The 15,338-nt window shown below is 34.3% G+C and overlaps 1 protein-coding gene and 1 long non-coding RNA gene across 2 annotated transcripts; both read left to right on the top strand.

Annotated features, from left to right (window-relative positions):
* The first annotated feature begins 902 nt into the window (after positions 1–902).
* On the top strand, positions 903–2,341 carry LOC131013230 (uncharacterized). The gene is made up of 3 exons (XR_009097595.1): positions 903–1,291; positions 1,380–1,708; positions 1,965–2,341. It is a non-coding gene; the product is annotated as an uncharacterized LOC131013230 (long non-coding RNA).
* A 7,335-nt stretch (positions 2,342–9,676) lies between these two features.
* LOC131008251 (uncharacterized) lies at positions 9,677–13,187 on the top strand. Its single transcript, XM_057935142.1, has 2 exons — positions 9,677–9,915; positions 11,999–13,187. The coding sequence occupies exons 1-2, from the start codon at positions 9,677–9,679 to the stop codon at positions 13,185–13,187; spliced, it is 1,428 nt and encodes a 475-aa protein (XP_057791125.1).
* Positions 13,188–15,338: the final 2,151 nt, after the last annotated feature.

Raw genomic sequence — 15,338 nt, forward strand, 5'->3', positions numbered from 1 at the left:
TGGGAACGAGGAGGGAAGGTATTCAATGTTGAGCATCTCGACATCTGATGAATCTTTCAATGTCTCAGTTGCCTCCGTATCAATAGATGCGCTTTGGGCTTCATCGGCAGTTGTCTTTGGTGGTTTAGCTATGATAGGAATATCAGCCATCGGGCCTATTGTCTCCGGTTTCTTGGCCGATTCTTCTTCACGAGTAGGATTTTCAGCAGGTGTCTCGATGGCTATCTTCGGGACAGTCTCAGCAATCGTGATGGAAGAGGATACAATTGTCTCTACTTTATCCTAGGCATCTGAAGGAATATTATACTTAATTAACATTCGATTTGCTCGAGGAACGTCTCTTGAATTATCTTACTTCACCATACATTGATTAAACCTAGCATGCATATATTAATTTAAATACTGCACATATGAGTTTGGGAATACCTGAAGAATTCACAGGAATTCATCATAAATCGCTGAACAGGTCATCCGACTTTAACACTTTGTTTGAAGCCTCAAACGACCTCGTTTCGCATTCTGCCTAAAAATACGGCTGCTTCCTTTACGAAAGAGCTTTCTATGGCAGTCAGTTTGGCCTCAATCAGAGTTCTGTAGAGATCGCCAGAAGTTGATTTCCTGTGAAGATCTGACTCCAACTCTGATCTTTTGGACTGTATTCCGCTCAATTCCCAACGTCGAATGGACGACGATTTTCAAAGATTCCATGGAGAAAACTCTCACTCAATAGGTTTGAAGTCTGACAGCCTCGTGACCTTGTCCAAGGCATCTAGAAAGTCTTTGATCTTTGGAAATTTTCGGAAAATGTTGACAGTGTGGAGATATCTTTGGTGTTGATTGCACTAATATATGGTTTTCTGAATTTGTGATGCATTTTGTCTTTGTGGCTGTAACACAGAGAATTAGGTTTGCGACGACCCTTTGTTATTTCTAATAGAGTTTGCTATTTCACTTTTGCAGGAGAAGTCAAGGCCAAAATAGAAAAGGTATAATATAATCTGTTCTGCACTTTTGGTGTCTGCATGTGTAGCCAATTATATTGTTCAATGAGGCATTATGTGATAAGTATTGCATGTTAGAGATTCTTATAGTTTCTCAGTTGTCTCTGTATGCATTAGAACTTCTTGATGTTAGTACTGAGCAATATATTTCACTAGAATGCGAGTTCTTTTAGAATCTATGGGGTTTATTTAACAGTTAATCATGACAGAAGCCCAAATCTTGCGTTATTCCTGCTGTTGAGGTTGAACATCCTGGATGTTCATTCAATCCTCATCCTGAGAGCCATCAGGTTGGTATCAATCTCTTATGTGTGTAATTTCATCATTTTTCTTTTTCTTTCTATATTAATGGTTCAACCTTACACTCTGTTACCATAGGATACCTTAGCTCGTGCTGTTGCAGATGAAATGCAGAAAATTTACCAACATGAATTGGGGCCTCAGCCCATCCCTTTAGTTGTCCCTGGTGAAGCTATTGATGAATATGTTCGTACTTCATCCCGAACTGGTCACTTGAAGTGGAAATGAATATTGTCCCTCCATATTCATGTGCTTTCACTTATTTGCATATGAAGTTTTCATGCACTTCCCTCTTATATGCGTCAGAAATATTTCCTTGAGGCAGATGCGGATGATGGAACTGATGATGATGATGATGAACAAAATGAAAATCAGGCTGATGATGGAGATGTGGATACAGAAAAGAGGTGAGAGTCATTTGTTTTGGGTTCTTTTAACCATCTATTATGTTTGTTTCCTTTTTCTGCAAGGATAATTGAACAAGTAGCTTTGCTTGTATAGTTATGGGTTCTGGTGTCTGGTGCGGGGTCCATATTGAACATCTCTCTTTTGGTGCTAGTGGATTCATTTTTCATTGTTAAATTGATCCGTATAATATTTATATTCTCAATTTAATTTGTCAAAGAAAAGTGAATATCACTGATTGTGATGGAAACTATGCAGCTCTTAGAAAACCAAAAGGGTGACTCGGGTATAATTTAACCGGAGAGCTAGACGAAAGGAGCAGTTGAGAATTGAAGCAGAAGCGAAAAAAGTGAAGGGACTTTCAAAAGACATAGATGCTCATCAACCCATTGTGAAATCGAGGATTGCAAAAAAGCTGCAGGGTAAAAGGACGCAGATGCTCATCAACCCATGGAGCATAGGATGTAAACAATAGGACTTGTTTCCTTCTTTCATTTTCTTTCTTTTTAGGAAGACACTTCGAATTATATGTTTATCAATGTATCTATCATTGTATGCGATACATGAAAAGATTGTATTTCATAATTCATTATATTTGATTCATATAATGTATGATATGCTATTTTATATTTTTATAAAAATTGTGATAAAAAATATTGTTCACACACAATAACATTTATCCACACTTATTTTATATATTTAAAAAATAATAATATTTCTTCTAAAATTAATATTAAAAAATAATTACCTATACATAATTTATAAGATTTAGCTACACATATATGTGTCACAAAAGGTATGTGTAAAAACCACGTAATTTCCACGTCATCATTGCATTATTTCAAAAATATATTTTCCCACACAAAAAATAAATTATTCGTGACATATATATGTGTGGGTAAAGGCTTGATGAATTACCCACACATAAAATTTGCCACGTGTAAATGCCATGTCATTTCCACATCATCGCTGCAGTATATCATAAATATCTTTTCTCACACATAAAATGTATTATTCGTGACATATATATGTGTAGGTAAATGTTTGGTGATTTACCCACACATATACATATGTGTGGATAATACCTTTTCTTCACAAAGTTTTACCCACACATGTTGACATTTGACTTATGTGTGGGTAAAAAGAAACAGTGACACATAAATATACTTTTAGCCACACATCCATGTGTGGCTAAAACCCTTCATTTCTTGTAGTGAAGATACTCCTTCAGTTCACGATATTATTTCCACTTTGTGGACGATACGAGTTTTAAGAAAGTGGTGAATAGTAATTGATAATAATGAATATTACTCCCTCCGTCCCAGGAATCTTGACACGTTTTCTTTTTTGGGTCGTCCCATGAATTTTGACACATTTCCAAATAAGGTAATAATTATTACATTCTATCTCATACTTTATCACTTTTATTACCTTTTTTCTCATATTTTATCACTTTTATACTTTATTATCTACACACTTAAAACACTAATTTAAAATTTCTTCAATTCTCGTGTTGAAACCAAACGTGTCAAGATTCGTGGGACGGATGAAGCATTATAAATAAACTTTGAATACCACTATTATTGTGAGTGAAGTTTAAGGATCTTATTGTTATTAATGAAAATAAAAATGATATCGACGGATTAAAATAACAAAAGGAACATAGGTGGATTGAGGGAGAATAAGTTTGTCTTCTACTAAAACTTTCTGGAATCTAAACTGGCGGTTTATTTCCATACAATAGTCTAAATTATGGAAAATAATTGATGCAGCAGCCTGAAATTTGGACAAAATGGAAATTAAATAAAATCAAATTTTCATGGCCATGGCATGGGAAACCAAAAAAACCATTCACTTCGTGCCAAACCCCCAACGACATATGTTAGAAAATTCCGTGTGGCCGAAACGAGGCCAAGCACAACCTTCGAAAATCGAAAACTAATTAAATTCTCTTAAAAATTCAGATATTTTAGAATATTTAGGATTCAAGAATTAATTATTCTATGGTCCCATCATGGATGCCATGTTAGATGTGACATATGAAACCTTCGCCACACAGGGCTGGTTTATGAGAATTCAAGTTCATATTTTATTTTCATGTTTTTTCTTTTTCTCTTATTAAATTATTGTTTGTTTGACACCTTTTTTGTGGACCAAATTATTAAAATGAAGCAGGTCACCCTCATAACTAGTGGTTGTTGGACTAGTTTTCATACAGAATATTTTCTCGAATAATCTATTATCCATTTGATTTTGCATGGTCGTGGACTCGTGCTAAGTTAAGATAATACTCCCTCAGTCCGCTAAAAATATTCCACATAAGTATTTTATTTTTCTTTTTAAGTCATGATCCCACCATCCACCTTTATATTTTATTCTTACAAACACTCTTTATTTACAAAAAATCACTCCAAATTCAATCTCAACCACACATCTCATAAAGTGGTGGGACCATTTCTTCGATCCACTACATCAACATCATCTCCAATTTTATTAAACTCCGTGCCCAGCCAAAGCGGAATACTTTTGACGGACGGAGGGAGTATATTTTTCTTTGATATATTGTTGGATATTTACGTTTGCTACGTTGTTTTACATATGTTGTAGAGAATTTTTTTGTTGAATATTAACATTTGTTACATTGTTGTGATGCATATATATTGTAGAGAACTCTAATTTTGTGGATCAAGATTCAAACTTAATATTTTAATTATAAAATTATCTTACATATATAGTCATACATAATTAAAAAATAATCTTACTTTTACGAGCTAGGAATATATCCGGACATTGTATTTATTGTATGTGATGAATAAATTATACTCCCTTTGTTCCATTCGAAATGCCCCACTTTTCAAATTGGATCATTCCATTTGAAATGTCTCAACACTTAACAAACATTTTCAATATAATTTATAAATTATTTAATATGTCACAAAAAAAATATTCTATGGTTTTCTTTTATTTAATTTGACAAATTTTTTTTTAATTTTATTATAAACTATTTACTTTTAAATGGAACCTTTCGAGTGAAATGGAAGGAAACAACACATTGCAATTGAAATTGGTGAATCTAAATAGTAGTGCAGCACATTCTACATCTGAATATATATAAGAATTTTTGGCTAGTTCTAATTAACTCTTATATGTAACATAAAAGTTAACCTTATGGTGAAATAATTGGGTCACGCAATGAGTTGTGAGTTATTTTGAGGTATTGCACAACGTAATTGAATATCATATTATTATTATTATTATTATTATTATTAGAGTGGATTTTTAAAATGGCCACTTTGAAATAGTAAACTTAAAAATTGTCCACTAAAATAAAAACATAAAAAATGGCCACTGTTACCAAAATACCCTTCCACATTAAAAATTAAAAAAATGGCCGCTTTACATCACCCCTTTAAAAAATCCCGCAATTCACAACCAGTGTGAATTCACAACCAAAAATTTTTGGTTGTGAATTCACATTGGTTGTGAATTGAGAATTCACAACCAGTCGAATTCTCAACCAGAATTTTTTGTTTGTGAATTCACAACTAGTCGAATTCACAGCCAAAATTTAATTCACAACCAGTCGAATTCACAACCAAAAATTAATTCACAACTAGAATTTTTTGGTTGTGAATTCACAACAAATGAATTCATAACCAAAATTTAATTCACAACCAGATTTATGTTGGTTGTGAATTCACAATCAGTCGAATTCACAACCTGAATTTAATTCACAACTAGAATTTATTTTGGTTGTGAATTCAAGTAGTTGTGAATTTGAGTTTTTAAAGTTTAAATTCACAACTAAAACTAGAATTTATTTTGATTGTGAATTCGAGTTTTAGTTTTGAATTAATAGATCTGGTTGTGAATTCAAGAATATTAAGTTGTGAATTCATAGATTTGGTCGTGAATTCAAAAACATTAAGCTGTGAATTCATAAATTTGGTTGTGAATTTAAGAACATTAAAAAAATAATTATACAGCTCAATCAAACTGTGTACAACACCAAAATACAACAACTCAATCTACCATCAAAATACATCAATTCCTCTAAATCAACAATCAAAATACAACAAAATATTATCTGAATCAATTCAATCTACAATCAAAATACAACAATTCCTTCGAATCAACAATCTCAGCATTCAATCTCCGAATCAACAATCTCAACAGATCTTAGAATGAAAATCATTTACATACGTCTCAGATCTAAAGTTTTTTTTTCAGGGAATTAAGACAAAAATCCCCAAAATTATTCAGATATGGAACTACGGTTTTTTTTGCCTGGGAAAATGCGTCGCCTCTGAGCGGCGCCGTTGCACTGCGCCTTTCCGCGCGCTCGCCGCTCCTCCGCTCGCTGCTGCACTGCGCCTTTCGAGCTCGAACTCGTCGTCTCCGCCGGCCAGGCACTCGGCGATGGTCCCCCTGCAGCCGGATCTCATTGTCGGTATCATCCATCCCGCGGCGGAGGGATCGTCGTCCCCCAACAGATCTGCAGAAGAGGCAACAGATCCCAACCTGCCTCCTCCACCACCAAAACCTCCACCAGCTCCAAAACCTCCACCAACACAGAGAGAAACTAGAAAATTATAAAGAATCTGTCGAGGGAGAGAGAAATCGAGAGAGATCTATCGAATTGAGAGAGAGATCGAGAGAGATCTGCCTGAATCTGGATGGCCGGCGGATCTGGCTTCTCTTCGCCAGAGAGAGATAAGGGTAGGGGTGAGGGCGACTGGATTTGGGGGAGCTAGGGCTCAGGCGCCGGAGCTCGAGCAGAGATGGAGAGTTGTTGAGGGCGGCGGCTGTAGCAGGAGTTGTGGTCGCCGGAGGAGATGAGAAAGAGGTGCTGTGCGTCGCGGTGGTGGTGGCTGTGCGGTGCTGCCGGAGATTGAGTGGCCGCGCGGCGCTGCGGACGGGCGGCGGACGGGTGGCGAAAGGGAGAGGGAGAGCCGAAGGGAGAGAGAGAGAGAGGATTGAAGGTGTGGTGTGAATTGTGACCGGCTATTTTTTACAATTTTTAAGTGGGGGGTAATTTTGTACTTTTACACAAAAACTGACCATATTTTAATGTTTTTATTTCATAGGCTAGATTTTAATTTTACAATATGAAAGTGGATACTTTTATATATTAACTCTTATTATTATTATTATTATTATTATTATTATTATTATTATTATTATTATTATTATTATTATTATTTTCCAATGAGACCTAGCTCAAAGGACAAAGTTGAGACACTCAAAGACTCTGCTTATTTAATTATATAATAGACACCTCTTGTAATTTTCAAAAAAATCATATATTTTTTAGTATTCATGCATATTTTTCTTATTAACTAACTAATCTATATAATACATAAAAAGGTACTCCCTCCGTCCACCAAAAAAACTCCTACTTGCCCTTAAATATTTGTCCACGAAATAAACTCCTACTCTACTTTTTGGACAATTATACCCTCCCTTGCTTTTAAAATTACTACACTTTTACCTATTGGGCCCACTTTACTCTACCATTACTTATGTAATTAGTCTCCCTTAAACTTATTATTATTATTATTGTTGTTGTTGTTGTTGTTGTTGTTGTTATCCTTATTGTTATTGTTATTGTTATTGTTATTGTTATTGTTCTTGTTGTTGTTGTTATTATTATTATTATTATTATTATTATTATTATTATTATTATTATTATTATTATTATTATTATTATTATTATTATTATTATTATTATTATTATTATTATTATTATTATTATTACGATTATTATTATTATTATTATTATTATTATTATTATTATTATTATTATTATTATTATTATTATTATTATTGCTATTGTTATTGTTATTGTTATTATTATTATTATTATTATTATTGTTATTATTCTTATTATTGTTATTATTATTATTCTTCTTCTTCTTATTATTATTATTATTATAATTATCCTTATTATTATTATTATTGTTGTTGTTATTCTTATTCTTATTATTCTTATTATTATTGTTGTTATTATTATTATTATTATTATTATTATTATTATTATTATCCTCATTATTATTATTATTATCATTATTATTATTATTATTATTATTATTGTTGTTGTTGTTGTTGTTGTTATTGTTGTTATAGTTATTATTATTATTATTATTGTTATTATTATTATTATTATTATTATTATTGTTGTTGTTGTTGTTGTTATTGTTATCCTTATTATTATTATTATTATTATTATTATTATTATTATTATTATTATTATTATTATTATTATTATTATTATTATTATTATTATTATTGTTGTTGTTGTTATTGTTATTATTATTATTATTGTTATTGTTATTATTATTATCCTTATTACTATCCTTATTATTGTTATTCTTATTCTTATTATTCTTATTATTGTTGTTATTATTGTTATTATTATTATTATTATTATTATTATTATTATTATTATTATTATTATTATTATTATTATTATTATTATTATTATTATTATTATTATTATTATTATTATTGTTATTGTTATTGTTATTGTTATTATTATTATTATTATTATTATTGTTATTGTTATTATTATTATTATTATTATTATTATTATTATTATTATTATTATTATTATTATTATTATTATTATTATTATTATTATTATTATTATTATTATTACAAGAAATTTCTGGAGGTCAATTTAAACTACGTGAATGGGTTCCAAAGTTTAATCCTTACAAAGAAGCCTCAGCGTTGGCACAGGTTTGGGTTCGCGTTTATTACCTTCCCATCGAGCTTTGGCATCCGGAAGTTATTTCCGCAATTGGTCGGTATCTCGGATCTCCTATAAAAATTGACGCTTCCTCGGCGGTTGGAGAAGTAGGACATTACGCGAGGGTTTTGATTGAAATTGATATGTCTTTACCCCTTCGTGAGTATGTAATGATTGATGAAGATGATAGTTCTTTATATGTGGAATTCAGTTATGAAAATCTTCCTGCTTTCTGTACTGGATGTAAGATCACAGGGCATTCGACTGATAAGTGTCGTCGAGCAAGGGATAGAGCGGAAAACGTCAACGCTAAGGGGAAGAATGACCCACCTAAGCAGGACACGCTAGGAGATGCTATCACTAATAAGGAACAGCAGAAGGCTGTGCAGCAGCAAGGAGCGGCGGCTGCTTGGCAACCTAAAGAAGTTGTGACAGATCAGCAATTGCAGGACATCGCAGAAGAACCGATTGACGAACGGGATGCTGGGGAAACTGAAGACACAGGTGACTATCAACCTGAGTCTATACAGGAGGATCGGAATGCTATCTCTGGGCCTGATATGCTTGGAAAAATCTTGGTGCCTGCAAAAGATTCGAATAATCACGAGAATGTAACTGTGGAAAATGTCAATGATAAACTTGAGAAGTCCCCTGCTGAAACGCTTACTACAGGAACGGTGAATGATTCTACAAGGGAGATGATTGAAGAAGAGCTTACTTTTAAAGGAGGGACGATACATGAGACCGATCTAAAAGCTTTAGCGCTTGAGAATGCCATGAAGATTCAGAGACTTGAATCTTTCTTTAAAGAAATTCCTCAGGATGTCAATCAAGCTGCTGCAAAGCGGGGTCGTGGACGACCGCCAGGGAATGGACGAGGTGGGAGAAGCATTCACGCTCCGGCCACGGATTCTATTAAGAACAGACTTCGCAAATCTATTGATTTGGGACACCAAGTTCATGATTTTGTGGTTGAGCAACCGGATACGCCGAGTATCCGCACCATGCATAATATGGCAGCTAAGAGCTGGGCTGCTGAAATGGAGATGGGGGACACCCCATCGCCAGATTTTTAATCTCTTTTCTGATGAATCTTCTCGTTTGGAACGTCCGAGGCCTTACGGACGAGTCTAAACGACTTCTCAAGGAGCATTGTCGTTCCTTTTCTCCGTTGATTTTGGGCATCATTGAGCCCAAATCCAAGTTTCGCAAAATTCAGATGAGTTTCTGGCACTCTCTGAATCTCACGCCTCGGTACCAGAATTGTAGATTGCCGCGGCGCTCTAACATTTGGTTTTTGGCTCAGCCTGCTGTTGCCACTACCATTCTCTTCTCTTCAGATCAGGTTGTTGTTTCTGATTGTACTTGGCAGAATCTTTGTTTTCGGGTTGCGGTTATTCATGGGGCCAATGATGCGGTTCTCAGAAGGAACCTCTGGGCTAGGGGTGGATCGGTACGGTATGCCGAAAATTTTTCGTCATACCGTATACCATACCGTAAATTGCGGTATGAGAATTTTCATACCGTTGCCGTACCGTACTTTTCGGTATACCGAAGATCGGCATACCGAAAATTTCGGTATGACAATTTCAATACCGTTGTCGTACCGATAATGCGGTATACCATACCGAAAGTCGGTATACCATACCATACAGTATATCGAAATTATTGATATATTAATATTAATATATATAATATATAATACATATATAGTTTTTTATTATATATAACATAATATATACGTAACCCTATAACTTTTAAAATATTTTAGTACACTATAATTAAGTTAAATTATCAACTTAGATAACAATGAAAGTATATATATTATGTGTCTAATACTTAATAAATAGTTATATTATTATTTATCTTTTTATGAGATATATTGTTAAATAATGCATTATATTGTTTTTATTTATATTCAAGGATTTAATGAGTATTTAATAATAATTTAATGAAAATATAGTAAGTATTTCATTGTTTGATATTAATTGCTTTTATTTATATTAGAAAAATAACATAATTATATTTTTCCCCCTTAATTAAATGAATCAAATATTTTTGGTTTAGTTTGGTATTAAATTCAAATTTTTGATATTCGAATACGAAATTTTGTGATTAACTCGAATACAAATATGAATATTTTGTTTGATTTGATTAGTTATCAAATATGATTCGAAAATCATAATGCTCGATTCAATATTTAAAAATAAAGAATAAAATAGATATAAAGTAAAATAAACAAAAAATTAGTAATATTTACTTAAATTAAAAATAATATTAATCAAAGTATTAAAAACATTGATTTCAAATTCAATTCATACGAAAGGATTTCATATTTTGAATTAAATAGTAAGAAGTCAAATGAAATAGTAGGAAGTATTTCGATTTATATTGTTTAAAATATACTTGTAAAAAATTGAAACGGATATTTGATTCGATTCGAATATTCGCGAATCAGTGTACGAATCGAATATGAATAGCAAATAAAATTTGAAAGATATTCGAGTAACCATTGGAATATGCAATTATTTTTACGAATGTGAATCGAATCCAATAATATTCGCTTCCATTCGATTTGTTTACTTTACATCCATAGAATTAACTTATTCTAAAATTATAGTCTACATATATAATATAACTATATAGCTCACACTTATATAGTTATATATTATAATTGACTATATATTGACATTCTAGTTTCATCAATAACCTAATAAATCTTGTAATTATTGTTTGAGTTTTATATTTACTCAATTTATTTACTTTTCAAATTTTACTTATGACTTATTATTATCTATTAGTTATTTTTTTATATAACATGAATGTAACTTATTCTAGAGATATAGTTATTCTAGAATTAGAATTATAGTATGTAGACATATAAATATAGATATATACGTAGCTCATAATTGTATAGTTATGTAATATACTTGTATACTTTTCAAAGTCCTTTAGTTAAATAACATAGATGCAATTTATTTTATATTTATTCAATTTATTTACATGTTTTTAATTATTAATAAATATATATTTTATAAGTTGCCATTAATTTTTTAGTAATTATGAAAAAAACTTTTAATAATTTACCACTAATTAAATATATATATATATATATATATATATAATTTATTCTGACGGTATACGAGTTTTTTCGGTATATACCGGAACAACGGTATATACCGTAGCACGGTATATACCGAAACAACGGTATATACCGGTTTTTCGGCATATACCGCGGTATCGGTATACCGCGGTATGAGGAAAATTGATACCGTTGTCGTACCGAAAATTTTCGGTACGGCACAATACCGTACCGAAATTTTCGGTATACCAAAATTTCGGTATTTTCGGTATTTTTTCGGTACCGTAAGTGCGGTATACCGATTTTTCGGTATTTTGCTCCACCCCTACTCTGGGCTGACCTTCTTAATTATATTGATGGAAACACGGTTTTTATTGGTAACTTTAATGCTGTGAAAGGAGCTCACGAACGTCTCAGCACGGTTCTCCCTTCTAGAAGTTCTTGTGCGGATTTTTGCAGATTCATCGATGACACGGGTTTTCTGGAGCCCTCCTCCTCGGGTCTGCAATTTTCCTGGTCGGGCAGAAGGTTTTTACCCAATCATGTGGAAACTCTTCTGGATAGAGCTCTTATTTCTTTTTCTTTTGATAATCTTTGGGATTCTGTTAATTCTCATGTGTTGCCAAGGCTTACGTCGGACCATTCGGCCATTGTGCTTCAATGCAAATCTCGTTTGGCTCCTGGAAAAAGGCCGTTCCGGTTCCAGCATATGTGGGTGGGCCACGCTGGTTTTCTTGATCTAGTGCGGGACTCCTGGGATGCCGTGGCCAACACTCCTTGCCCGATCTTTAAGGTTATGATAAAGTTGAAAAGATTAAAGAGTGTGCTAAGGGAATGGAACAGAACTACCTTTGGCAACCTTGATGCTAAGTTAGCTGAAGCTCAGGAGGAGCTCGCTTCTGTTCAGGCGCGTATTTCAAGGGAGGGCTACACGGATGATAACTTTGATGAGGAAGTAACTAAGCAAGCTGCTATAAACACGATGCTTACCAGAAAGAACGTACAACTTCAGCAGCAAAGTCGGGTCAATTGGCTTCAAGATGGTGATAGAAACACGGCTTTTTTCCATAAGGCGCTTCGGAATAGGAATTCGGGTCTGGTTATTAGTCACCTCAACATTGCGGGTGACATGGTTTATGAGCAGTCAGCTATTGAGCGTCACATTGTGGAGCATTTTACTGCTCTTTTTTCGCAAGGAGCTGCCACCAATGTGGATTTGGTTGATTTGGAAGCCAACATCGACATGCAGGTCAACGAGGCACATAATAGGGGCTTGATTGATATTCCTTCTGATGAGGAAATCTCGGCTACTGTTCACAGCATGGAGGCTTCCAGCGCTCCGGGGCCGGATGGGTTCTCGGGGGTGTTCTTTCATCACTGTTGGGATATCATTAAGGAAGATATAATCCGTGCTGTGCGTTGTTTCTTTCTAAACTCTTATCTCCCCGATGGTTGCAATGCTAATACTCTTGTGCTGATTCCTAAGGCGGAGGCGGTGTCTTCGGTCTCTGACCTCAGGCCGATCATCCTTTCGAATTTCTTCTTTAAAATCATCTCTAAAGTTTTGGCGGTCAGGCTCAACAGAGTTGCTTCTGATATTGTTTCCCAGAATCAATTTTGGCTTTATCAGCGGTCGGTCTATCCATGATTGCATCATGCTTGGTTCAGAAGGCTTCAACTGCATGAATCGCACTAATCGAAGCGCGAACATGGCTTGCAAGATTGATATCAAGAAAGCATTTGACACCATGAACTGGGATTTCATTCTCAAGGTTTTTCGTGTTTTGGGGTTTCATGAAAGATTTATTCAATGGATTTCCATCATTTTCAGCTCGGCTAGAATTTTCATCCTATACAATGGGCATCTCAGTGGATATTTTGCTTGCACTAGAGGGGTCAGACAAGGAGATCCTCTTTCTCCTATTATTTTTGGCATCGCCGAAGACATGCTTAGTCACCTGATCTTGAACTGTGTCGCTGCTCATCGCCTCACTCCAATGAGCTTTAGTAGATCGATGTTGTTCCCAACTCATCTTCTCTATGCCGATGATATTCTCATTTTTTGCAGGGCTTCCATTCATAATGCTAAAACGATAAAACATATTCTGGAGTACTATGGGGAGTTGTCTGGACAAGTTTGCAGCTTGGAGAAATCACGCATATACTTTGCAAAGGGAGTTTCTTCGTCTATGAAGCGTGGAATAAATCAGGTCTTGAATTTCACTCAGGGGAATGATCATATTACTTACCTGGGAGCGCCGTTATTTGTGGGGAAGCCGAGGGCTTCTCATTGTTGGATTTGTATACTGAAAGCAAGAACGTTTTATGCTTGTATACAATGTTTCCTAAGTTCACTATCTAATCTCCTATCTGATTGTGTTCATGATTGCATATGTATGTTCTTTATCTCTATATAAGTAGATTATATGGTGTGTTGTAGATCACAGAAGACCATATAATTGGAATAACCTTAAGAGATATAATATGATCACAGCCGAAATAACTCTAGGACAAGTTATTGGTTTAGGCTGCAGTATAGATGGAAGTAGTTTGTCTTGGCTACTTGTCTATACTGGTACGTCATTACGTATTGATAGGACCACAGTTTGAGATGTATTCTTCTATCTGACTTAAGTGAAGAATCAAGATCTCGGTGACTTATAAATCTTAATACTAATAAGTATTCAGATATATATATTAATTCGTATATCACTTTGACTTACTATGGGTGAAAGTTATATGCTAACTCGAGTACTCTGTATCTTGGGTGATAGCGGTTAATATATGATATTTGATTATCTGTATTAGTACCCGTATCCGGTATAGGATAATGACATCCCCTTAAGGAGCTCAATAAGGTTTATTACGCTAAACCCTGCAGGTTGATTAAGTTCAGGCGTAATAATAAAGTTTGAGTGGTACTGCTTAAGGAATTATTAAGAGATTAATTAATTTAAGCTGTCAGAGCTCTAATTAATTAATGGATGTCGGATATTTTAAATACGGAGATTTAATAAGTCTAAATACAAGCCCCCCGACTCATCACCGGCAATAAAGGGGTAAGTCAGTATCGGTTCTCTAGTGGAATGAACTGATATTTATAAATTAATTATGGTCTGGGCTGACCATAGATAAATTAATTTATTTGAGGCCCATCTTTATTCCTTGTATCTGGTCCCTGGACTGGCCCAATGTCTCCTAGCCCTAGAAGGAGAGAAAGACGCCTCCTACACTAATTCTGTGCCCACACGTATTTAATTTTATTTAAATACAGCTGTCAGCTCTCAGGAAAATACACTGATAAAATATTAGGGTTTTGAGAGCTGTGGGGCGCAGGGAAGAAAAACGTGTGGGGACTTATTTCTCTCTTGGGACTTTCATAGATCGTTGTCCATCCAACGGTGAAAGCTGAGCGGGATTACAGTCGAGAAGATCAGAACTGGAGTCAGATTTTCGCAGGAAACCATGTTCTGGCAGTCTCCGTAAAACGGCCATAACTTCCTCCACAGAACTCCGATTCAGACGAATCAGGCGGCCACGGAAAGCTCTCTCGAAGACGAAGAAGTCGTATTTCTGCACAAAATACGATTGGAGGTCGTTTGAGGGGTCAAACGGAGCATTGAAGTTGGCTGACCTGTTCAGCAACAGATTGACGAATTCTTAGGAATTCTTCAGGTATTTTCTAACTCCAACATGCAGTTGTTAAATTCATAGGAGCATGTTAGGATTAATCGTTGTATGATAGATTAATAATAATCCAAGAAACGATCATCGGGCAAAGCGGAACGTTAATTCAGTT

Source organism: Salvia miltiorrhiza, chromosome 2 (genome assembly GCF_028751815.1).
Source record: "Salvia miltiorrhiza cultivar Shanhuang (shh) chromosome 2, IMPLAD_Smil_shh, whole genome shotgun sequence".
NCBI classification, from domain to species: domain Eukaryota; kingdom Viridiplantae; phylum Streptophyta; class Magnoliopsida; order Lamiales; family Lamiaceae; genus Salvia; species Salvia miltiorrhiza.